This window comes from Eptesicus fuscus, chromosome 4, assembly GCF_027574615.1.
Source record: "Eptesicus fuscus isolate TK198812 chromosome 4, DD_ASM_mEF_20220401, whole genome shotgun sequence".
Classification (NCBI taxonomy): domain Eukaryota; kingdom Metazoa; phylum Chordata; class Mammalia; order Chiroptera; family Vespertilionidae; genus Eptesicus; species Eptesicus fuscus.
Window position 1 is genome coordinate 12,102,860 of NC_072476.1, and position 25,127 is coordinate 12,127,986.

General features: G+C 48.2%; 1 protein-coding gene across 1 annotated transcript; it reads left to right on the forward strand.

Annotated features, from left to right (window-relative positions):
- The first annotated feature begins 549 nt into the window (after positions 1–549).
- CCNF (cyclin F) lies at positions 550–23,955 on the forward strand. The gene is made up of 17 exons (XM_008146424.3): positions 550–565; positions 1,594–1,748; positions 3,414–3,520; positions 4,481–4,548; positions 5,793–5,986; positions 6,360–6,413; positions 7,152–7,256; positions 7,574–7,651; positions 10,002–10,153; positions 12,278–12,442; positions 14,137–14,260; positions 14,528–14,708; positions 15,545–15,632; positions 21,283–21,382; positions 21,481–21,608; positions 22,331–22,500; positions 23,245–23,955. Exons 1-17 carry the CDS (start codon positions 550–552, stop codon positions 23,712–23,714), a joined length of 2,355 nt encoding a protein of 784 aa, XP_008144646.2. The 3' UTR covers positions 23,715–23,955.
- The last annotated feature ends 1,172 nt before the right edge of the window (positions 23,956–25,127 follow it).

Below are 25,127 nucleotides of genomic sequence, written 5' to 3' on the forward strand. Positions count from 1 at the left end.
GTCCACACAGGTAGACAACCCCGTCCGGGGCCCAGCTGCGCCGCAAGACCCCGCGCCCGCAGGGTCCACAGACCTGCACTGACAACCTACTGCGCACTGTGGGTTCCGGTGGCCGGGAACTCAGATGCCCCGTCAGCAGCGAGGGCCAAGCACCGATCAGCCCGGAACCACGCGGGCCAACTCGGACTGAAGAAGCCCCTGCCCGCCGACTCCGAACCGCGCTCCTCCCAGACCCCCGCCAGGACGAGGGAGCCGGAGGCTTCACGGGCTCCGCCAATCAACGGCCGGCGTTCGAATTCGCGTCCTGGCGCGGCCAATCGAGGGCGCCCGGAGCCGGCGAGCGGGGCGTGGCCGAGGGCGGAGCCCTGTAGACCTGCGGCGCGCGCCCCCCCAGACGGGCCAATGGAAGCGCTGGGTGCGTTTGAAAACTAGAGCGGGCGGCGGGGCGGGTCTGCGCGTGCGTGGGGCGGTGCGCGCTGGGCTGGCCGGCGGCTGGTGCTGCTTAGACTGAGGCGACTGAGGCGACGGAGGTTGCGGGCGCAGGTGGCGATGGGGAGCGGCAGTGGTGAGTGCGGGGCGCAGGGTGCGGGCGGCGGCGGGGGCGGCGGGCGGGCGGCCCGAGACTGCAGGCCGGCGCGAGCCCTTTGGCCTGGGGTCCCGGCGGCACTTGCCCGGCGCGCAGTTTAAATGCCAGACGCGCCCAGGTCCGCGTGAAAGCCCCGCGCGGGTCCCAGCACCTGGAGAGGACTGTGAGCGCTGCCGCGGTTCCGGTGGTTGTCGCCGTGGCGGTTAAGCGTTCCCGTGCCTGTCCTACATTAAGGGACTGAGGACAGTGTGGTTAAAATCCACGTAATCTGTGGGAACTGGTCACCCTGAGTGTAGGTCGGGCTTTCGCGGCACGTTAACTGCTGATGGGAAGACCCAGGTTAAGAGCGGGGCGGGGGGCGCAGTGCTGGATGGGAAACCAGGTAAATTGTAGGTGAGGGGTCCTGCCCGGGAGTTTCTAAGGCTTCTACTTAGAATGAGGAAGGAGCTGCTGGAGTTGGAATGACCCTTCCCCCCGACCCCCATGGAGAGAGAGGACACTGGGCAGAGGGGGGACCAAGCTGTCCTGCAATTTCAGCCTTTGATTCCCTGTGGAACTGACCCTCTTAGTTTGGACTCGAAAACCGGGTTGTTCCCAAGTCCACGGATCCTTATTGAACATTATGCATTTTAGTCAGGTATGCAAATGGAGCAAAGAGATCAGCAAGAGTTCCGGGGGGGCTTCATTGAGAGACCTCATCCCATTGGCCGCTTGTTTCCCCTTCCTGGTTATCATCTGGACTCTGGATCAGAAAGTTTCCCAATAGCCAAGTTACATGATTTTCTGCTATTCACCATCGATACTTAGTGAATATTTGAATAAATGATGATGTCTTCTGTTATCCTTATAATACTACTCCTTTATTCTTTGTTGGGGACTAGAAATATGGCTGATTTCTTTCGTGGGACAGGGAACAATAACTGTTAAATCATCTTCAGATATAACTTCATATCAGCATAGCTCCTTTCCAACACATCACTGAGACCATTCTGTTTCTTTTTCTTAAGTGATCCACTGTAGGTGTGCCAAGTGTTTCTGTTATCCTACAAAGCGAAGAATAAGAAGACGACCCAGAAACTTAACCATCTTGAGTCTCCCAGAAGATGTGCTCTTTCATATCCTGAAATGGCTTTCTGTTGGGGACATCCTTGCCGTTCGATCTGTAAGTTGCCAGATGAAAATAGCACCAGCCCAAAAAAAAAAAAAAAAAGAAAAAGAAAATAGCGCCAGCCCTAGCATTGTTGGTCATTCCATCAAGGTTTCATATTCTTAAATGTCAGAACAGAGCTTTGGCTTCAAAAGAGAACAGAGAAACAAGTATGATAATTGTTAATAGATGCTTGAGTTTGTTCTGATCACAGAAAAGCTAAAGGTAGTACATTCACTATAATGTTTAACAAAGAAGCCACTTTTTTATGGCAGTAAAATTTGTATCTCTTAAGACATAAGACATTATATCTGAAATTAACACTATCTCAATTTTACATGAAAAATAAATTTTTAAAATTTTTTTGAGAAAAATTAAGATATCATTAAAAAGAATAAAAGTATATCCTTGAGAACAAATCCCATGTAATATTCAGTACTGAAAGGGACTAAGAGTTATTTTACAGACATTGGAACTGCAGCCTCATTTTGAATGACTTAACCCAAGGCATACAGTAAATTCGTGGGAAAACAAGAACCCACTTTTCCAGCTCCCACAGCCGCCTCTATTTGGGTCATAATATCCATGGGTGCTGAGTTTCCAATGGCGATGGGAACGTTAGCGCTTAAATTGCTAACCAGTGATCAGGGCTCCCACCCAGAGCAGAGGCTCCATGTCCTACCTGAGGCTGTTGTCAGTCTTTTCCAAGAGTCCCTGTTGACCTCTAGGCTCCATTCATGCTCCCACTGCAAGACTCCAGGCAGAACAATACAAAACGAATTTTTGGCCCTTCCTGGTTTGGCTCAGTGGATAGAACCTTGGCCTGCGGACTGAAGGGACCCAGGAGGGTTTGATTCTGGGGAAGGGCACATGCATAGGTTGTGAGCTCGATCCCCGGTAGGGGGCGTGCAAGAGGCAGCTGATCAATGATTCTCATTGATGTTTCTATCTTTCTCTCCTCCCTTCCTCTCTGAAATCAATAAAAATTTTAAAACAACAACAAAAACCAGATTTTTGTCCTAGATTTAGATTTGGTTCCTCTGTTCCTTGTAGCTATATATTGTACAGAGGTGTCATCCCCTCTTTCTCAGACTAGATCAGTGGTTCTCAACCTTTCTAATGCTGCGACCCTTTAATACAGTTCCTCATGTTGTGGTGACCCCCAACCACAAAATTATTTTCATTGCTACTTCATAACTGTAATTTTGCTACTGTTAATCGTAATGTAAATATCTGTGTATTCCGATGGTCTTAGGCGACCCTGCTAGCGTCGCGACCTAAGACCATCAGAAAACACAGATATTTACATTACGATTCATTAACAGTAGCAAAATTACAGTTATGAAGTAGCAACGAAAATAATTTTGTGGTTGGGGGTCACCACAACATGAGGAACTGTATTAAAGGGTTGCGGCATTAGGAAGGTTGAGAACCACTGGTCTAGATGCTTATTCCCCCTTCCAGGACCACTGTCTCCACCTTTAGAGTCACAGAGAAACTTATTTCTGGGCTCTTTTTTCTATTCAACGTCACTGTTACTTTAAGACACAGAGTGGGGCCTTTACTGCTTGGGTAGGGAAGGGTTCAGGAGGCCCTACATTCTGTCTTCAAGAGCTCCAGAGGCATGGCTTCTGGGACGGTCCCTTAATTCCCACCTACCCTGCTTCCGTTGCTCTGCAGGTGCACTCCCACCTGAAGTACCTGGTGGACAACCATGCCAGCGTGTGGGCGTGTGCCAGCTTTCAAGAGCTATGGCCTTCTCCAAGGAACCTGAAGCTCTTTGAAAGGTATCTCTGCACCCTGGGAATAGCTTGGTTTTCTCCCATCTTGGGGCCTCCCTGATATTTTAGCGTGTGTCCCAAGGCCTGACCTGGGAATGATTTTCTTCCTGTAGCCTCTGCCAATTCCTTATCCCCCCAAGGAAGCAACTAAGGGCAGTCAGCCTCACCCACTGAGTCACATGACTTCCAGCACAGTCATCAGTCATCCTTACCACCAGCACAGGCCTAGCTCTCATTAGTCACAGTGGTGCTTCTGAAGAGTCCCTCTTGGGCTGTGACCCATCCCTTGTGACTCAAACCCAGGTTGCCTGTGTGTGGAAACTTTATTCAGTTCCTTTCTTTTGGTCAAAACCATATGATTTAAATCTTAATGCATTTCATTCACTAGTTGATCCCATCCCCCTGCTAGAGATGGGACCCAGAGGGAGGACCATAGTGGGTGGGAGCCCTAAGGCCTGTGAATCCTAGTATGACAATGACTAAACACACCGTCCAAGTGTGCCAATAGTTTCAGGCAGGCCACCTGAGATGTAACCCACAAACAATACAATTTACCCTTTTTAAAGGTGCAACTTGATGATTTTTAATATAGTCACAGTTGTGCAACCATCAACACTATCTAACTTTATAACATTCTCATTACCCCAAAATGAGACCCTGTACCCATTAGCAGGCATTTCCTATTTTACCTGCAATCCCCCAAACCCTAGAAAACTGCTAATCTGTTTCCTCTCTCTGGATATGCCCATTATGAAGATTTCATATAAGGAATCATACAACATGTGGCTTCTTTCACTTAGCATGTTTTTAAGGTTCATGTAGCATGTCATGGATAGATGATATATAACTGCATTACCTAAAAAAAGTTGCTATGCAGAAAATAAGTACTCTAGCTTCAATTGCTGTGATGGAACATAACCTTGATGGAATATAATTCTGTGGTATTTTATGTTCTTAATGTTGTAGGGCTGCTGAAAAGGGAAATTTTGAAGCTGCTGTGAAGCTAGGCATTGCCTACCTCTACAATGAAGGCTGTAAGTCCTTGCAGATCTGGAACTAGCGTTGCCCCTCTTGGTTTTGATGTTTTAGAACAAGCATAAGCTCTTCTCAGTGTTTGTAATTTAGTTGCTCTTCTTACTATATCTGGAGGTCTGCCTTACTGTCTTCTCCAAGGAGCTTGTGCCCAGAGGTGCCCTACTGAGGGGCCCATTGATGAAATTTGATTTTTGTACGTTGGAAGACTCAACTCTCATTTTAATAAATCTTTTCATTTTAGTCAGCAAAGAAGGACTGAGCAGAGCCTTAGAATGAGGGCTACTCAGGCAGCAGCCTTTCCCTGGCTGCCTGCCCTCTGTCCAGTTAACACCAAAACCTGTGTGTAGACTCTGTCTCCTTGCCTCAGCCACAGTTCCTCTGTGGAACTCTGGGGCAGTGGTCAAAGTGTGCCTAATTCTGTAGGATATCAAGAACACAGGTAGCCAAGGCTCTAAACCAGAGGCAAGTACAAGCAGGTCAAAGCCAGCATGGTGACTGAATTTCTTTACCCCCAAAGGTCAGGTGCTCTTTGAAAGAATCTTATGTGGCCTTCTACCAATTCCTGCCTGCTTGCTTAGTTCACTAAGGACTAGCCTAGGGTCCATCCTGTCTGGTTCCCAAAACACATAAAGATTTGAGTATAACAGCTGTTTTTCTGCTTCTAAAAGATCTGGCATCTTATTGAGAAATAGCCCCTGCACGTGGTCAGTTGACAAGACTGTTGTGACTAATAGAAACAATGAGCATTCCTCCAGGCTGAGAAAAGCTGCAGTCCTGCCCCAAACCTCCCATCAGATAGCAGTTCCCAGACGTAATTCGCATACCATACAACTCACCCATCCAAAGTATACAACCTAGTGATTTTTAGTATATTCACAGAGTTGTGCAGCCATCACCACTGTCTAATTTTGAAAATTATCATTACCCCCAAAATAAACTTGTTAGCAGGGGGGTTGCCAGCAGTTCTCAACAGGAGGGAGAGTGGGCATATAACACCTTCACAGAGAGCACCTTCACAACCTTCAAAATCCAGGCTGTTGGGAAGACCCTGGCAGAGGTACATGATTCACAAAGTAGGGGGAGAAAGGGAAGGAGCCCCCCATTCTGGAGGGCTTTTATCCTAAAACACCAGCAGCTCAGCACTGCAGTGGACTTGGGGTTTTAGACGTTCACAAAAGATCATGGAGAACGTTCACATTTGTCCTTGAGACATCCCTGCGTTATGTTCTATCCGCCTCTACAGTGTCTGTGTCTGATGAGGCCCGTGCAGAAGTGAATGGCCTGAAAGCCTCTCACTACTTTAGTCTCGCTGAGCGACTGAATGTCAGTGCTGCGCCTTTCATCTGGCTCTTCATCCGCCCTCCGTGGTCAGTGTCTGGAAGCTGCTGCAAGGCCGTGGTTCATGAGAGCCTCAGAGCAGAGTGCCAGCTACAAAGAGTGAGTCCTGGCCAGGGGCGCATGTAGGGTGGGCAGCGTTGGGCAGTTCAAGCCCCACAGAATCCCGGGAGGTGAGAAACCTTGAGGAGAGATGCTGTGGACCATATAAAGTCAGAGACCTGAGGGCAGTGGAGGCACAGAAAATCAATAGTATGGATGTGGGAGCGTCTGGAAATGCCCAAGCAGGAGAGGAGGCCTCAGAGCCAGGGTTCAGGGGAATCTGATGAGCTGGACTGCAGGCACACTGACAGCTGGAAAGGCAAGACAGAGGTTCCATGAAGCAGGCAGTCCTCTGCAAACCCCACAGACTGGGAGGGGCAGCCCGAATGTTCTCTCCTCTGGTGGTCATACTTCTTTCTCCTCCTTTTCCTAGGCTCACAGAGCGTCCATACTGCACTGCTTGGGGAGAGTACTGAATCTTTTTGAGGTGAGTTGAGTTTCCATCCCACTTGGATTCTGAGTTTTATGTGTGCCTGGCCTGGGTGAGCATACAGAATACAGCAGCTTCACATTTCCATGCTGCTCACCTTTCTGCCAGCCACAGACACCAAGGATGAGGAAGTAAGTGAAAGGCAGCAAAAGGGGCTGTCCAGGGTTCAAAGCCAGAGTCCTGACTGTGAGAGGCTGCGTGGAGCTAGGCAGAGTGTCTGAGTGTGCGTATTTGTTTCATGGTTCTATTGGTGAGCCTCTCCACTCCTCACCCAGACCTCTCCACATTTGAGAAAGCTTTAACAAGCTTTGTTATTAAGGAACTCCCTCTGCAGCAAAGTCAGGGAAGGTGATGGCTTCTGGTGACAGGTGTGTGTTGACAGTAACAGGGAGGTACACTGAGCATGAGGGAGAAGGTGGAGGAGCCCCAAGATGGCCTCCAACATCACCATCTGGGGGGTTCAGTGTGGAGGGCTTGCCCTCCAGTAGGCCTAGGGCCAAACCAAACACAAACCTGGTCAAGGAGAAAACAGAACCTGTGAGGGCAGAACTTGTGAATTCAGTTTCCCCATTGATTGTCAAATGTATGTCTTTAGAGAAATCATTTCTACTCCGATTATTATTAAAAAGCAATGCATGGGAACACTTAGAGATATGGAGAAAGTTGGAGATGGTTACTAGAATGGTTTACCAGAAAGAGGATAAGAAAAGAATAAACTGCTTGGACTTATTCCAGGATGAAGAGAAAAAGAAGCAGGCTCGTGATCTGTTTGAAGAGTCTGCCAATCAGGGATGTTTGACCAGTTCGTACCTCCTCTGGGAAAGTGACAGAATGACGGATGTGAGTGGACCAGGGTCTGGGGAGAGGAGGAATTATGTTGGCCAAAGGCACAGTCTCCAAATTGGCCCTTGGACGAGGTTGTCAGCACAGGAAGGATCCTCATCTAGTAGGCCCCTGGGAACCGCTGCTTAGTGGGCCACTCTCAGCACTGTCCCAAAATGACCACCGTCATTTGGAGAATAAAAGGCCTGGATGAAAGTGCAGTCAGAGACCCTCTGGGGATGTTGGGGGGACATTTAAAGATCCTGTAGGTCAGTTCTGAGTTTTTCCAGAGACACAACCATGTAAAGTCATGGTGACTTTTCTTCCATTGACAGATGTCTGATCCCGGACGATGCCTCCACAACTTCCGGAAACTCAGGGACTATGCTGCCAAAGGCTGCTGGGAAGCCCAGGTGAGGAGGGAGCTGGCCTTTACCTCCTGGACTCTCACTCAGGAGGCAATAAAACTGGAGTTGTGTCTTAAAGCAGTTTAGCTCTGGCGTGTGTGGGAGGAGAGCCTGGAACTGCTGCCTTCTTCGCTGTCCTTTACCACCCTATTGTTTCAAAGCCCATTGCCTCTAAGCCAGCCCCCCCCCCCTTTTTTTTTAAACGTACAGTTCCTCGTCCACACGCAGACTTTTATTATCTTTATTTTTTTAATATATATTTTATTGATTTTTTACAGAGAGGAAGGGAGAGGGATAGAGACTTAGAAACATCGATGAGAGAGAAACATCGATCAGCTGCCTCCTGCACACCCCCCCGAGTGGGGATGTGCCCGCAACCAAGGTATATGCCCTTGACCGGAATCGAACCTGGGACCCTTCAGTCCGCAGGCCGACGCTCTATCCACTGAGCCAAACTGGTTAGGGCTAAGCCAGTCTCTTAATTTCTAAGTGCCTTGGGACTGCATTTGCTGTCAAAATTCATACTGGTCTAAAGTTGTCTTGCAGGTAAAGCTTACCTCAGCAACAGATCTTGAAGCTCCTTAGAGCAGGTGGGCATGTGGAGTGCTGTCTCATTCTCATTATTTGACCTGCTCACCAGGTTGTCCAGTGTCAGAACCAGAACCCTTAGGGATTTATAGTTGGTGTTCTTTAAGCGCTCTCCCCTTGTAGCTGTAAAGTCGAGATTTCAAGACAAAGCCAGCGGGTAGAAGCTCAACCAATCAAGTGGATGGTTGAGAGTCACCTACCCTCAAAAGCTAGGAAAGAAATCACAAAGCGGTAGGTGGCTCAGCCTGACATGTCACAGAGCACTGTAATGTTTATGTCCAAAAAGGCAGTCAGCAAATTTATAAGACATGACAATCACAATGTGGTTCTACTTGAAGCTCAAACTCATCAATAAGAATAATAAGGTCCTGATAGAGTCCACAGGGCCTCAGTGCCCTCTGAGAAAAGAGGAAATAAGCACAACTGAGGAAACAAAGTAGCAGCATTCCCATCACTGCTGGCTGAAAGGGCAATGCATTTTAATCAGCTCACAGCTGGTCACATTAGCAGATTATGTATATTTATGTGTGTGTTTTAATAGATAGCTAATGACTTAAGAAAATTTTTAACAATACAATTTTTTTTTTTAAATATATTTTATTGATTTTTTACAGAGAGGAAGGGAGAGGGATAGAGAGCTAGAAACATCGATGAGAGAGCAACATCAATGAGAGAGCAACATCCATCAGCTGCCTCCTGCACACCCCCTACTGGGGATGTGCCCGCAACCAAGGTACATGCCCTTGACCAGAATCGAACCTGGGACCCTTGAGTCTGCAGGCCGATGCTCTATCCATTGAGCCAAACAGGTCAGGGCAACAACACAATTTTTAACAATAGCTGTTTTTGCTGGCAGAGATATAATAAAATAGTGTCCCTATTGGTGTGAACATTGAGTCCTGCCTTTCAGAAAGCACTTGCACATAAGTAGCAAAATGCTTAGCAGAGCCATTCTTGTGGACTGATCATGTGAACAGACAGGTACAGGTACTAAAAAAGCTGCACAAAGATGTTCCAAAATAATAGTAAAACACATCAGAAATACCTGAAAAAGAAGAACAAATGAAACATGTTTACAGATATTTCATTTCCTAAGGAACCATATTGTTATTGTTAGGTGAGCAAAGAATAGATTAGATGTGAATATACTTAAACACAAATGCATATACACACTGTTATCGGTGCATAGAAGAATCTGAAAGGAAATACATAGAAATGGTTGATATTGCTGGTTGGGTCTTGTGCAAAGCTCAGTTAATCCTCACATCCATCTACCGAAGCAGGTGCTATATGCCACTTCATGAAAAGCGAAACTGAGGCATAGAACAGTCCCCTAATTTCCCAGCAGTCACATTCAGGCTCAGATTTTAAAGTCAAGTCATCTGAGCCCCCAGCCTGCTCTTTGCCACTTTGCTATGCAGCTTCCTTCTGGAGTATCTAGCTTTCACAGTTGGGAGTTGAATAGAAATATACTTTTTTTTTTTTAAGTTGCCAAACACTTATTGGTTGAACTGCTGTACCAGGTTAGGAAGGGGACTAACATTTCATTACATACCTTTTATCCTTTTTTAAATTCTTTATCATGTGATATATTACTTATTTCAAAAGGAATTATTAAAATCTTAGTCATACTGGTTCCAGAAGGCTTGAGGCATCAGGAGGGCAAATGTGAATACAAGTCTTCTCTCTCAAAAGCTCTTCACATTTGGAAATGGTAAACCTCAAAAGTCACTGCTTTATGCTCATTCTGCATGTCTTTACTTCTCAGCTGTCTTTAGCCAAAGCCTGTGCAAATGGAAACCAGCTTGGACTAGAAATGAAAGCATCCAATGAGATAGTCTGCCAGCTCTTTCAGGCTTCCCACGCTGCTAATAAGCAGGAGGTCTTTTCCGTGCAGAAGGGACTCAACGACACGATGAGGTGAGGGGTTCAAGCCAGAGCTTCTGATTGAAAGGCAGAGTGACCACTGGTCTCTGGTGCAAAGGGAGCTATCCATTCTGTTTCACCTGAGCCACCTATCACAGAGCACTCTGGGTTATCAACCCCACTAAGATCACCCCATTTGTGTGTGTGTGTGTTTTCTAAGTTATCCAGGGCTTTTAAGAGAAAATATTTGTCCTAAAAGTGTTGCTCTCTCCAATTTTCCTTTTTAAGCCTCAGAACAAGTTAAACCATTTTAAACATCTTTCTGAAGCCCCCAAACCACCTTTTCTTTATAAGCTATCCTTATAATCATCAACTTGGTGTGTGAAACTCCATGGCTGTCTGAGCCAGCCTGAACCAGGAGCTATGCCCTCTGGGGCAGCTGCAATGTGCCTGGTGTCCTGAAACCCCAGCAGTACCCACCTCTTCCTGCAGGTCCATTTTCCTCCAAGGTTTAGAGATAAGGCACTTCTTACATTCAATTACAGAACATGTTAGTAAAATGGAAAATGTGAATAATTTTGTAAGCTTATGTAAGAGATTTCTAATACATTTGGATTTATAATGGGCAGGCTCTGGGTATACTCGAGTAGACAATGCCCAGCACATAGTAAATTCTCAGTAAACATTTATTTTTAGAAGGATCTAGCGTTTCCTGGAGAGGCTCAATGTCTAACACACATGGTGAGGGCTGCATCATCCTTAGATCCCACATTAAATGTCACAGAGCTTTTGTGCTTTGTGCCTGTGGTGGTGGTGGCAACCCCTTCCCCCCTCCTCTCAGCTCTTCCCTTTTTCTGTTGGAAGAAATATGCTGAGAACACCTTGTGCCCCTCTCAGTCTGCCCTTCTTTTTCTTTTTTTCTTTTGGACTTGCTATTTTGGGGGCAGCAAGGTGTAATAAATTTCACTTTTTTTTCCTTGTTAAGAACTAAAATAATTTTATTGAGATAACATTTCAGCCCTTGAGTTTAGCATCTTTCCATTTTCCTCTGTGCCTAGCAACTGCCAACTTTTTCTCTTTTTTTACTGAGGTATAATTGACATGTAACATTATATTAGTTTCAGATTTAACCATTTTAAGTATATACTTTGGTTATTCTGTTTTTATAAGCCAGATTAAGCTTGTTAATCTATTTGTGTAGGGGAACTTCCTCTTCTGTTCCAATAGTGGCTGGTTTAGGCCGTTGTTTCCGTAGTATAGTGGTTATCACGCTCGCCTCACAATAGTGGCTAGTTTAAACCTCAAACACCTGATACGCATGCTGTCTTCCTCCTTCTGGGAGAAACTAGAGGCTTGTCTTCCTCCTTCATCCTTTCCTCCTTCCATTCCACCTCCATTGCTTCCCTCCTCCTTCCATTCCACCACTTTGACCCCATCTTTCCCTCCTTCCCTCCGCATTTAAGAGATGCTTCTGTCCTGGCTGACACCAGGATCCCATCTACCCTGTCTGTGCAGAATCACGATTTTTCTCTTACTTCTATTCTCTGCGCCCCCTCTCCTTTGTTCAGAAAGGCATTTCCTGTACTCTGGTATCCTTCCCATTGCACGCAGCATTCCTTTGTGATGTCTGTGTCCCTGACCCCAGGCTGTAGCCCTCTCGAGGAAGGACCCCATGTGTGTTGGCTCTGTGCTCCATCAGGATTGGTGGTGATTAAGAAAGTCCAGTTCATGGGCTCAGTGCATTCTGCTTTAGTTGTGTTCTTGGCTCTTTGCTCCATTGCAGAAGGTTTTGGTAAATGTCCCCATAGGTGAGTTGCAGGAGGGCCAAAGCTCTCGCGCCTTTGGGTGTCTTTTCTCTGGTCCTGGGGTCTCTGATCTGTCTCATCTCTACCTTGTCCCTTACCTGTGAGTATCAGGTCTTTCCAGTGCCTGGGGGACCCTTTGGGGGAGGCAGAGACACAGATATATGAGCCCACCTACCTCCCAGAAACAATGTCAGGAGATGTGGGGCCTCCCTAACCCCTTTGAATATAGCATCTCAGCCTGGGATGGTTCCTGGGTAAACCAATAGTGCAGATGACCAGCTCTCTCACTTGAGACAGATGGACCATCTGGATTGGGAGATAGGACACTCATGAATGCTCGCTCTAGTGTTCAGGGGTGGTGCTCTTCCCAAAGGTACATTCTAATCGACTGGCTGGTAGAAGTTGCCACCATGAAGGATTTCACAAGCCTCTGCCTTCACCTGACTGTGGAGTGTGTGGACCGATACCTACGGAGGAGGCTGGTGCCCCGGTACAGGCTCCAGCTGCTGGGCATTGCCTGCATGGTCATCTGCACTCGGTGAGAAGCTCCCCACAGCTATGCCCTAGTGCATGGGCTGGCTTTTCAGTGAAATAAAGCTCCAGGGCCTCATTTGGTTAGATGGGGGTTTGAGTTTTAGGGAGTGCCCAAGCCACGTAGTCGTTCCCACAGGGACAGCTGAGCTGGGTGTGTGGGCAGCCACTCATCCCAGCACATGGTCTCAGGACCCAGAGTGTGGCCTTACTTGGTGAGGGTGACTCAACAAGGAGGGAAAGTCATAGTCCTCCACCCAAGATCATGAAAGATTGCTTGTTGGCAATCAAGTTCCCAAGAATGTGTTTCTCAATCTTATTTATTACCTAAATTTGCTGTCTTGAACAAATACCTGTCCACTCAGTTTTGCCTTTGGAAGTAATATAAACAGTGATTCCCACCATACATTTTGTATTTTCTAGTTTTCCTAAACCAGATGGTCTGCCATTTCCCCTGGGCAGTGCTTTCCTGACCAACCGTCCTTGTCTGCAAGGCTTGGGGGAAATAAGGAACAGGCTCATTGCACACAGTGGTGTGAATTACAGGGAGATTGATTTCTTTTGCACAATAACCCAGAGGCATAAGATCCAGGCTCTTCATGTTATTGGGATGGACTTTCTGTTTCATGGAGGTCACAGAGGAACCCTAGTTTCTGTCTTATTCTCTGCCACCACATACCATGACCCCTAAAGTCACCATGTCCATCTTTGCAGCAAGCTCAGTCACATGGCCACATGTAACTAGAAAGCATGGTCATATGACAATAGGTGGAGGGAGCATGATGGACTCAGGGTCAGCAAGCCGACTGCTGCACACTGTTTGGGCCCCTCAGTATTTCAGGTCTCCTCACCAGAGAGCACTGAATAGACAGGGCCCCTGCCTCCTGTATCTAGGTGGCATACTTACATCCTTGCCCACAGAAACCAAGTTATTGGATCACAAACTGACAAGCGGTGAGATGCTAATTTCTTTAAAATTTTTAGAGGCTGAGATAACCCCACCTCTGCTCTCAAAGCAGCACTTGCCATGACTCCAAGCACAGGGCTCTCATCAGCTACACTTGCATCTCCACCTTTCAGCACCTGTGGTCCCCATGCTCCAGCAAGTGTGGGAGCTGCAGAGTCTTAGAACAAAGCGATCACAGGCCTGGCCCCAGTCCACCCTCACCAGGGGAGGCACCCTCAGCAGGCCACTGGACCAGTGTGTTCACCGATAGTTGGCTCTCGTGGAGAATAGAGAACAGGGTGACCACCTGCCTAATGGACAATCAGATTTCCAGTGGCCAGACTCTGTGCTATGTACAAACCTTCAAACAACCTCTAGCTCAGTTCTGTTGGCTCATGTACCTCCTAGATTTAAGCCATTTATACTCACTGTAGAATCTGGCACAAAGCAGGGCAAATCCCCCTCACTCACCAAGAGGATTGACCAGTCATGTCATTCATGAGTGCCTTTGGCAGAAACATCTGTGTGCCTGGCGGTCCAGCCACTCACAGTGGTCTGTGGCACTAATCCCTCCTCCTTTCCAGCCCCTTATGACAGGGTTATGTGACTTCTTCAGTTCCCATCTGTAGCCACACGCACCCAGGTCTATTCTTTGACCCCCCCACTCTCACCTCCAGCCTCTTTTACTGAAGCCTAAAGTGATTGCCTTACTGAGGGAATTGAGCTCAATTCTCAGACCCCATCTCATATTCCAGGTTCATCAACAAAGAGATCTTGACAATCCGGGAAGCTGTGTGGCTCACAGACAATACATACAAGTATGAGGACCTGGTGAGGATGATGGGAGAGATCATTTCTGCACTGGAAGGGAAGATTCGAGTAAGTGGCCTTTTTTCTTTTTCTTTGTAAATCCAAGTGGAGGTCACATGAGGGAGTGGCAGGATCTGAGGGCAACCTCATAGCATTGAACTTTCCTGCTCTGAGAAGTCCTGGACCCAGAGGTCATCTTATCACCACATGCCTGGCAACCATCTTGAACATCAGTCATGCCAGACTCTGTGCTGGGCCAGCCTCCCTGTTGAGTGGGTAGATGAGCTCTCTGTGTGCTGAGACCCCACCTCACGTCTGCCTTCCGATTCTGACTAGGTCCCTACTGTGGTCGATTACAAGGACATCTTGCTGACGCTGATCCCTATGCCACCAAGAACCCAGCACCTGTGCAGCTTCCTCTGCGAGCTCTCCCTACTGCACACCAGCCTGGCCATCTACTCCCCAGCACGCCTGGCCTCAGCCGCCCTGCTGCTAGCAAGGTTGACACATGGGCAAAGTAAGGATCCTGCTCTTCAGGCCAGCCGCTCAGCACAGGCTGAGCCAGGGGCCTGGGCAATTCCTGGAGTCAGAAGATGATGCTCAGATATAAGTGGGGCGAGGGGAGAAAAAGAAGCAGGCCCACTTCTCCTGGAGAAGAAAACACCAGAATGGACTAAAAGCCATCCTCTGGGAGTGAGGTTAGGGATGGTTCTAGCTTAAGTACAGGGTTGGACAAAAGTAGGTTTACAATTATAGTACACCAAACACAGTATTTATTCTTGTATTATTATTTATTTATTTTTAAAATATGTTATTGATTTCAGAGAGAGGAAGGGAGAGGGAGAGAGGTATAGAAACATCAGTGATGAGAATCATTGATCGGCTGCCTCTTGCATGCCCCGATACTGGGGATTGAGCCTGCAACTTGGGCATGTGCCCTGACCAGGAATCGAACCTTGACCACACCAGCCAGGCTTGTATTATTACTTACTAATTATATTACTAGAGACCCTATGCACGAAATTCATGCAAGAGTAGGCCTTTGCAGCCCTGGCTGCCTCAGGCCTCGCAGCCCCAGCTTCGTCCAGAAGGACGTCTGGACGGTCGTTCCGCTGTTTGGCCATTCGGTTGATTTGCATATTATGCTTTTATTATTATAGATTTTCCATATGAACAACTTATGCCTACTTTTGCCCACCCCTGTATTTCCCACACTGTTGACAGTGACCAGGCATGCTTTGTATGTGGGGTCTTTGCAACCCTGAGCTCCAGGAAATCCCACAACAGAACCATCTGGGTTGTATGGGTGAGTGGGTGTCAGAACAGCCCCACCATTCCTGCTTTTCTTCCCAGCACAGCCCTGGAGCACTCAGCTGTGGGACCTCACCGGGTTCTCCTGTGAAGACCTCATACCCTGTGTCTTGAGTCTTCACCAAAAGTGGTGAGTCTTTAAAAGGAAATGGATTCTCCCACCCTACTTCTGCCACAGAGGCTGGGTCCTCAAGTATAGAGAAAAGGAGGGGGCTCTCATGAGAGGACCATCAATCCACACAGACCTTTCCTGCAGCAAGTTGTATCAGAGTTGACATTTAAACATTCCAAAGCCATATTGCATATTTCACTCGATGTGCGTGCAATAGTAGCTCCTCCCAATCCAAGCCAAATTCCATGGGCAACAGAACTTAATAGAAAAAATAAGACTTTCCCTAATTAGTAGGAATTTCAGTGTAAGACACATGATCTAGCTCATGTGCTGGCAAACTATGGCCCCCAGGCACATACCCAGCTGAAGCCCATCCCAGCTCAGCGTACAGCCCCTCCTCCCACTCAGCCCACTCACTCTGGTCCCCACTCCCTCCCACATGCATATCTACTAAAGTACCCCAGTGACCTTCCTCCACCAGGCCATCCTGCCTCAGTGTTCTCTTCCCCACACACCAGGGTCTGGGTAATTCCAGCTTTCTGCTTATCATGTGTCCCTGGAAGATGTATCCACTTCCAGGATTCAGAACACATCTAAACCTGGAGCCCAGACCCGCCTTGACACTTATCCAAGCCAGAACCCCTCTCTTCTGTGGCAGGCCATTTCTCCTCATAGATTACAATTGGTGCTCTGCAGACTAGGCCCCGGTCATCCTAGCAGAGACCTCAAGCCAGCCTGTTTCTGTTTCTCTGTTCCTGCATCCCAGGAGTGCTGAAGGCCAATGCATTTTCTTTGTACATTTTGGGATCTGATCCTCTCGGTCTCCACTGCCTGTCCATGATCACTCACCTAGCCACCTCCCAAATCACTGCAATTGAGGCCTCTGAGCATGTTGCTTCTGCTTACACCTTCTGGGATGAGATAAGAAAATTACAGCATGGCTCCAGACCCCTATAACCAGCCTCTGCTCTGGCCTATCAGCTGCTTCTCACTCCCTGCTGTGCTTCCACCTTGGGTGGAACCTGTCAGTGTTTCCCGGGCGTTGACATGGGCTTCAGCCACCCTTTTTTCTCCTGCAGTGCCCAGATCTTTCTTTTTTTTTAAGTATATTTTTATTGATTTCAGAGAGGAAGGGAGAGGAATAGAGAGATAGAAACAGCAATGATGAGAGAGAAAAATCATTGATAGGCTGCCTTCTGCATGCCCCTTTCTGGGAATCAGCCTGCAACCCAGGCATGTGCCCTTTACCGGAATCAAACCCGGGACCCTTCAGTCCACAGGCTGATGCTCTATCCACTGAGCCAAACCAGATAGGGCCAGTGCCCAGATCCTGAAGCTGATGGATTGGGGGTGCAGGTGACAGTCAGCTTGTGTCTGACCCCACAGTTGCTCACACTAGGAGTGCAAATAGTTGTTACCTGGCTACCAAAAGTTATTGTTAGGCTGTCTCCCTGTCCTCCAGGGTTTTTTTTTCTTCCAAACCAGGTAAATCGGAACCATTTATTTAACAAACTGAACTTTTTCTAAGTGTACAATTCAACAGGCTTTTAGTATATTCAGAATTGTGCGGCCATCACCACAGTCAATTTCAGAATATTTCACCACCCTCAAAAGAAAAACTCTGGACTTCCAATCAAGATGGCAGTGTAGATAAATGCAGTACATGCTTCCTCCCACAACCACATCAAAATTACAACTAAACTACAGGACAACCATCATTGAGAATGGTCTGAAATCTGGCTGAATGGAAGTCCTAAAACTAGGGAATTAAAGAAGAAGCCACATCAAGACTGGTAGTGCGGTGCTGATGCAGAGCAGGCTGATCCCACATGTGGTGGATAAAAATTGGGAGGGGTTGCCGAAACCGGTTTGGCTCAGTGGATAGAGCGTCGGCCTGCGGACTCAAGGGTCCTAGGTTCGATTCCGGTCAAGGGCATGTACCTTGGTTGCGGGCACATCCCCAGTAGGGAGTGTGCAAGAGGCAGCTGATCGATGTTTCTAACTCTCTATCCCTCTCTTCCTCTCTGTAAAAAATCAATAAAATATATTAAAAAAAAAAAAAATTGGGAGGGCTATCTCAGCTGCAGAGGTCACCCCTGAGGAGCAAAGAGGCCCAGCCCCATACCAGCACCACCTCCCCACCCCCGCCCAGGATTCCAGTGTGGGGAAGAGAAGTCCCCATAACTTCTGGCTAAAAACCAGCAGGGATTGAGGCTGAGGGAGTCCAGAGCTGCTGGAGTCCCAGGCAATTCCTCTTAAAGGGCCCACACAGAGACTTAACTCAGTCATTTTCCATCTGAGCTGCACTGGGCAGTAGCTTAAAAGGCACCAGAGACTTATAGGCTTACAGGGAGGACTAAATTGTCCAACATCAGGGCAAGAGCTGCCGGGGGGGGGGGGGGGAGGGGACAGTGGGGGACAGCTTTCTCCCAGACAGAAGTGCTGGCAGAAGCCATTGTTCTTTGATGAAACCTCCCCCAACAGAGCTAGCAGGTGAGCGCCATATCTAAAACTCCATGAACCTGGCTCACACTGTTTGCCCCGCCCTGGTGATTTCTTGAGGTCCCATCCCACCCAACTTTCAGGCCCACCCACGCTGTTGCCAGGGGTTTTTCCATACAAATGGCCTGTTTTGTATGCTTCAGATTTTCCTAAAATTTCTCAAATAAGCAGCATCTGGCCTGAGCCATGCCCTGTACCTCTTGCTAAGTAGCCCCAGGCCCAGCACTAGCAGCAGCCAGTCTTGGTTCACAGCTTGTCCTCCCCTGGGCATTTCTAAGCCCCACATACATAGCCTAGACAGAAGTGCAGATCACTTTGTAGCCCATGCCAAGTGGCCCCAGACAAAATACAGGCAGTGGCTGACCTTGGCCTGTACCTCATGGAATGCCCCAGAGCCAGCACACCCAGTGGACAACGTCAGACCAAGTTGAAGCATCATCACCCAACCACCTCCACAAGCAATACACTCAAGGGGCAGACTTAGTGGGCACCAGAACTCAGCTGAAGTAAGTCCTGTTCTGTGGGGTGGACCCCTGTACAGCTGCTCCTCCATGGAGATTGGTGGTCATAGCCAGTCCTTGCAGCTGATTGGCCTAGGGGTAAATCCCTCCCATTGATGTGCCAACAGCAGTTAAGGCTCAACTATAAGAGGACGGTGTACACAGCCCACACAGGAGGCGCACCTCAAGTGCCCAGCTTGGGTGATTGGGTAGGCTGTGCCACTGAACCCTATAGAACACCTACTAAATTAGTCACTCTACCAAGGCTGAGAGATGTAGCAGCTCTACCTAGTACATAAAAACAAACACAGGGAGGCTGCCAAAATGAGACAAAGAAACATGCCCCAAATGAAAGAACAGAACAAAACTCCAGAAAAATAACTAAATGGGGATAAGCAATCTAGACGCAGAGTTCAAAACACTGGTTATAAGGATACTCAATGAACTTTGTGAGAACCTCAATAGCATAAAAATGGACCAGTCAGATATGAAGAATACACTAACTCATTGGTCGGCAAACTCATTAGTCAACAGAGTGGCAAACCACGGCTCACGAGCCACAGTTTGCCGACCACTGCACTAACTGAAATGAATAATTTATAGGGAATCAATAGTACAGTAGATGAAGCTAAGAACCAAATCAGCAATTTGGAATAAAAGGAGGCAAAAAAAACACCCAATCAGAACAGCAAAAAGGAAAAGGAATCCAAAACACAAGGATAGTGTAAGGAGTCTCTGGAACAACTTCAAGCTCACTAACATTTGCATCATGGGGTTGCCAGGAGAACAGGCTGGTCTCACATGTGGTGAATAAAAATTGGGAGAGCTATCTTAGCTGCAGAGGTCAAGAAATTGAAAACCTATTTGAAAAGATAATGACAGGATACTTCCCTAACCTGCTGAAGGAAATATAAGTCCAGGAAGTGCAGAGAGTCCTAAATAAGATGAACCCAAAGAGGCCCACACCAAGGCACATCATAATTAAAATGCAAAAGGTAAAGGCAGAGAGGCTCTTAAAAGCAAGGGAAAAGCAGTTACCTTCAAGGGAGCTCAATAGAAACTCTGAATGCCCAAAAGGGATTGGCAAGAAATATTCAAAGTGATGAAAAGTAAGGGCCTACAACCAAGATTATCCAGCAAAGCCATCATTTAAAATCAAAGGGCAGACAAAAAGCTAAAGGATTTCATTACCATCAAACCAGTAAATGTTAAAGAGTCTTCTTTAAGAAGAAGAAAAAAAAAAACAAGATAAAAAATATGAATAATAAAATGGCAATAAATAACATCTATCAACAATTGAATCTAAAAAACAAAATAACAAAAATAGACTCACAGATACAGAGAACATTTTGCCATTTGCCAGATGGAAGGTTGTTTGAGGGGATGGGTGAAAAAGGTGAAGGGATTAAGAAGTATAAATTGTTAATACATAATAGTCATGGGATATAAAGTATAGCATAGGGAACATAGTAAACTATTAACTGTATGGTGTCGGGTGGGTGCAAGATTTACCTGGATGATCACTTAGTTAATGTAATGTCTAATCACTAGAGTGTACACCTGAAACTAGTATAATAATGTGTGTCAACTATAATCCTACCTAATAATAGACAAATATGCATATTGACCATACCTTCGCTATGCCCATGATTGGCCAGGAGGCGCGGGGGGCGCAGAACTCGGGGTGGCCGGGGTAGCTGATTGGGCCGGCGGGACGCTGAGCTGCATCGCCAGCAGCAGCACGAGCTCAGCATCTGCGCCCTGGCTGTGCTGCGGCACAGAAGGGGACTCTGGGGCAGTGAGCTGATGTCCCGCGCGGACCATCAAAAGCGGGGGAGCTGAGTGCCTGAGTGGACAGGCACTCAGCTCCCCCGCAATCGAAAGCAAAAGTGTGGGAGCTGGGTGCCTGTCCACTCAGGCAGCAGGCCTTTCAGAAGCCTCCGCCACACCGGAGGCTTCTGAAAGGCCTGGTGCACCAGCGGACAGGGACCCAGCTCCCCGTGATCGAAAGCGAAAGCGTGGAGGGGACCCTACACGTGCATGATTCAATCATGCACTGGGCCTCTAGTTGGAAAATAAAAATGGTTTTAAAATAGGGGGGGCCTGTACTCCTTACATACATTACCCATATTTCCCCTCCCAGCCCTAGGCAAACATTCATCTACTGTCAGTCTCTATGGATTTACCTGTTCTGGACATTTCATAGAAACGGAATCATATAATATGTGACCTTTTGTGACCGACCTCTTCCACTCTCATATTTTCCACTGTAATATTCTACTGTGTGGATATTGTGTTTATAATTTGTGCACTGATGGATGTTTGGATTGTTTCCACCTTTTGGCTGTTATGAATCATGCTGCTGTGAACATCCACGGACAAGTTTCTATGTGAATGTGTTCACATTTCTGTTGAGGATTCACCTGGGATTGGAATTGCTGGGTCATAGGTGACTCTAGGTTTAACTGTTAGGAACAGCTAGACTTTTCCGCAGTGGCACCCTGTTTTACTTCCCGTCACTGGGCTGTTTTTGAAAGTATGTTGTCCCCTCTCATTTCAGTGAGGGAGGCTAAAAATGGGAGTCTCTTGGGCTGGGTGTGCTGATAATGCCTGCCCCGGATCCCCACCTGCCCCCCACTGTCCCTCATGTGTCCCTCTGTTTGCAGCTTCCATGATGACGTCCCTAAGGACTACAGACAAGTCTCTCTGACCGCCGTGAAACAGCGATTTGAGGACAAGCGTTACCAAGAGATCAGCCAGGAAGAGGTGTCACCCCCTACCCTGTCTCCTGGTCGGGGTGGGAACAAGCCCCTGCCTTGCCCCTTGGGGCCTCTTCTCTCCCTCTGACCCCAGCTTCCTCTCAGGTGCTGAGCTACAGCCAGGTGTGCGCAGCTCTAGGAGTGAAACAAGAGAGCCCGGAACCCACGTCTTTCCTCAGCTCAGAGGACATTCACACCTTCCTTAGCTCTCCTTCTGCAAGGAAAACCAAGAGGTTAGTAAACCCAGTGTCTTAAAGGTGTGATGCGGTGTTGGCTCCTGTGTGCTTGGGCCTGGGATCCCTTGTGACCCCTGCAACTGCCTGAGGGGCTTCATACACGGAGGGCTCCTAGGGCATAACGGAGAAGGAACAGATCCTGTGAAATTGAAGCTGGGTTGAACTCAGGCCTCAGGCCTCTGCTCCTGAGCTGCACTCTGCAGTGCTGTCTTCCTTCCTCCAACATGCTGTCTCTTGCTTTGACTGGTACCCTTTGAGGGAAAATGGGCTTGAGCATAGGTTAAGCCCAGCTCAGGCTCTGGCCCTACTATGCACCTGTCACATGTCACCCTCCCTGGGCCCTCAACTCCATGGTGTTACTGGCACTCCCTGAACTCCAGCTATAACCTAATGGGTGTCCTCAGCGCCTCCCGTGCACCCTCATCTCTATCCTAATCTTCTGTGTGTATCCCACTTCTGTCTCTCCTATCTCAAAAGTCCTGCTGTACCACCTGCAATAACTTCTCTTCCCCACCTCACTCACCTGAAGAACTCATATTGATCCTGCAAAGTCCAGATGAGCCAGTACTCTCACTGCACCTCTGGCCTTGCCTCTGGGACTCCAAGGGCAGGCACTGGGTGGCTGTGTTGTCTCTATCACGGCACACAGGGAAGGGCAGGCAGGTGCCAAGGACCTAATGCTGCTGCCTATGACTGAGTTCCTGGCCCCCACATCTTAGGAAGCGAGAGAACAGCCTCCAGGAGGACAGGGGCAGCTTCGTCACCACCCCCACCGCAGAGCTGTCCAGCCAGGAAGAGACGCTACTGGGCAGCTTCCTGGACTGGAACCTGGACTACTGCTCTGGCTACGAGGGCGACCAGGAGAGCGAGGGCGAGAAGGAGGGTGATGGTAAGTCCCGTCCCCACGAAGCCACCCAGAGGCTATGCCAAAGGGGGCAGCGAGAAAAAGGGAAGCTCTCATTGAGGGCCCCTGGCTTTACCTGCAAGAGAACATGTCCAGACACAGGTAGACATGTGAGAGAGCAGAGTCCCTAGGACACCACAGCGGTTGGGGAGAAAGGATTTAAGCCAAATGTGTGTCCAGCTTCAGGCAGGCCTGTGTTAATGGAAGGGACTAAAGGGGCAGGGGGAAAGGAATAAGTCCTGTCTGGAGTTTACAGTAAGATCTTTCTAGAACATTGTGTGAGATGTGTCCCCCACTGCCGTGTGGCTCTGTGGCTCTGTGCCCCACACTCTCCTCCAGGGTCCAGGGGAGGCTGCAGGGGGCTCTGTTCTCGTGTTTTCAGGCACTTGTCTGCATAGAAAGCCCAATTCAAGCAGTTTCTGTCAATCTTCCAATTGCTTGCAAGCTTTTGTGTCCAGGGAATTAAGTAAAGTATTAGATGACCAGTTTGTTGTTACTTCCTACTATCCCCCAAGTCCTATTGAGTGCCCCAAGCTTGAAGGAGGCATTTCATCCTCCATTCTTTAACTCAATGGACATCAGTAGAGGGGACTATCTAGTAAGGTCCAGCATATGTAGCCGAGAGAACTGGGTGAGAGTTAGACCCTAGGCGACCAGGGTCCCAACTTGGTAGGGGGTCACCCTGCTGCTTAGTCTGTAGCCTCACCTCTCCTCTGACTTCTCCCATAGTGACGGCTCCCAGCGGCGTCCTTGATGTTACCGTGGTGTACCTCAATCCAGAACAGCACTGCGGCCAGGAATCTAGCGATGAGGAGGCCTGCCTGGAGGACGAGGGATGCCAGGACCTGCACGCCATGGTGCCAAGCACCCAGACACCTCGGGCCCTAGGGCCCAAGCCCCCTCTCTGTGGCAGCAGGGAACTGGGCAAAGACATTACAACCTCAGGGTACTCCTCCGTCAGCAGCGTGAGTCCCACAAACTCCGTGAATGGCGTCCCTCCCCAATCTACCTCAGCACATTCCCCCGGCAGTGACTCGAACACACTGCATTGCCACCATCATGCCAGGAAGTCGTGTTTACAGTGTCGTCCCTCAAGTTCCCCAGAGAGCAGTGTTCCCCGGCAAGAGGTGAAAAGGAAAAACCTATCTGCCCCCAGCAAGGAGGAGCAGGGCACGAACTTGGGCTTCCTGGAGCTGTGAGTGTGTTAGTGTTCGCTGCAGTGAATGTTTGCAGAGAGAGCTGTTGCTGCACTAGAAGTGGGAGCACTGGAGAAGAATCATGTGTAGACCCCAGTGGCCTCAAATGGGGAAGAGAGAACTTAGGAAGGACACTGAGTGTCTTTCACCAGGGGAGTCCCATTCCAGCCTATCAGAATGTCTTTAAATCAGAACAAAACTCAGATCCTTCTCTTTGAAAAGTTTAACCTCAAAGCAACACTGTGTGAAGCCTATTTCTCTGTGCTCCCCTGTGTCTGTCCTGCTTTCTCTTTGGGAAGCTTAAGCCCATGGCCTGACAACCCCAGCCCCACTGAACCCCCATCACAGTAGTGACAACTTTCATAATTGAGAACACGTGGTCCAGGTAGCCTGCCACAGCTTCTCTACTCCCTGCATCTATCTGATTTTAGGTTCTAGAGGGAGCCGAGAGCTCTGAGTACAGGTCTGTCCCCGTGCCCACCTCACCCTGCCCAGGTCATCTACTCCCTTACAGGGCAAAGGGTCCCGTGGTGAGGGAGCCCTGCCCTTTTCATTGTCGGACTACATGTGATGACCAGACATGAAGGCCCTGACTTTTTTTTTTTTTTCCTAAATTTTATTGATTTTTTTACAGAGAGGAAGAGAGAGGGATAGAGAGTTAGAAACATCAATGAGAGAGAAACATCGATCAGCTGCCTCCTGCACACCCCCTACTGGAGATGTGCCCGCAACCAAGGTACATGCCCTTGACCAGAATTGAACCTGGGACCCTTCAGTCCGCAGGCCGACGCTCTATCCACTGAGCCAAACGGGTCAGGGCAAGGCCCTGACTGTTTGCAGGACAGGGCCTTGATGTCTTGGTCATAGGCTCCTTCCTCCCAGAGTGATTTGTCTATGTCCCCAACAGATAGTCTCCATATGAACATCTCTTGCTGTACTGAATTTCTGAGCCATTTCTTTTTAAATAGAAGGTATTAACTTTTTAAAAACAAAGGATTCTTAACATTATTTAGACGCAGCTAAAGATAATCTGACTCAAAACCCCTTAAAGCTATCCTGATACTGTTTATGCAAAAAGAATTTTCCTAAAGAGGTTAGCCAGGGGGGGAAAAAACACACAAAAAACATCATTTGTAACATCTGAAGTGTGGCCCAGATGCAGAAGAGCAAGAGTCAGAACTGTCCCTGCCTACCGGGCGAGGATGGGTCTGCTGCGGGTTTCTGACAATAACTAGCCGAGAGACTTGGGGCAGCAGCCAAAACACCTGAGAGATCTGCCCAAAAGCAGTGGCCCTGACCTCTCCGCAGATGAGTTGACCACTGACACACTTGCCGTGCTGTGATAACTTTTGTTTCCTCTCAAAATGTCAGAAAGAACCACTTGGCTAGGAGTGTCCCCCAATGCTCTTGAACCAG

What these genes read in the sequence shown, in the direction of transcription:
- CCNF (XM_008146424.3), top strand. An exon ending in AACCTGAAGCTCTTTGAAAG is followed by an intron (nt 3,521 to 4,480) that starts GTATCTCTGCAC and finishes TTAATGTTGTAG; the next exon opens with GGCTGCTGAAAAGGGAAATT. An exon ending in AAGGTTGACACATGGGCAAA is followed by an intron (nt 14,709 to 15,544) that starts GTAAGGATCCTG and finishes TTTTCTTCCCAG; the next exon opens with CACAGCCCTGGAGCACTCAG.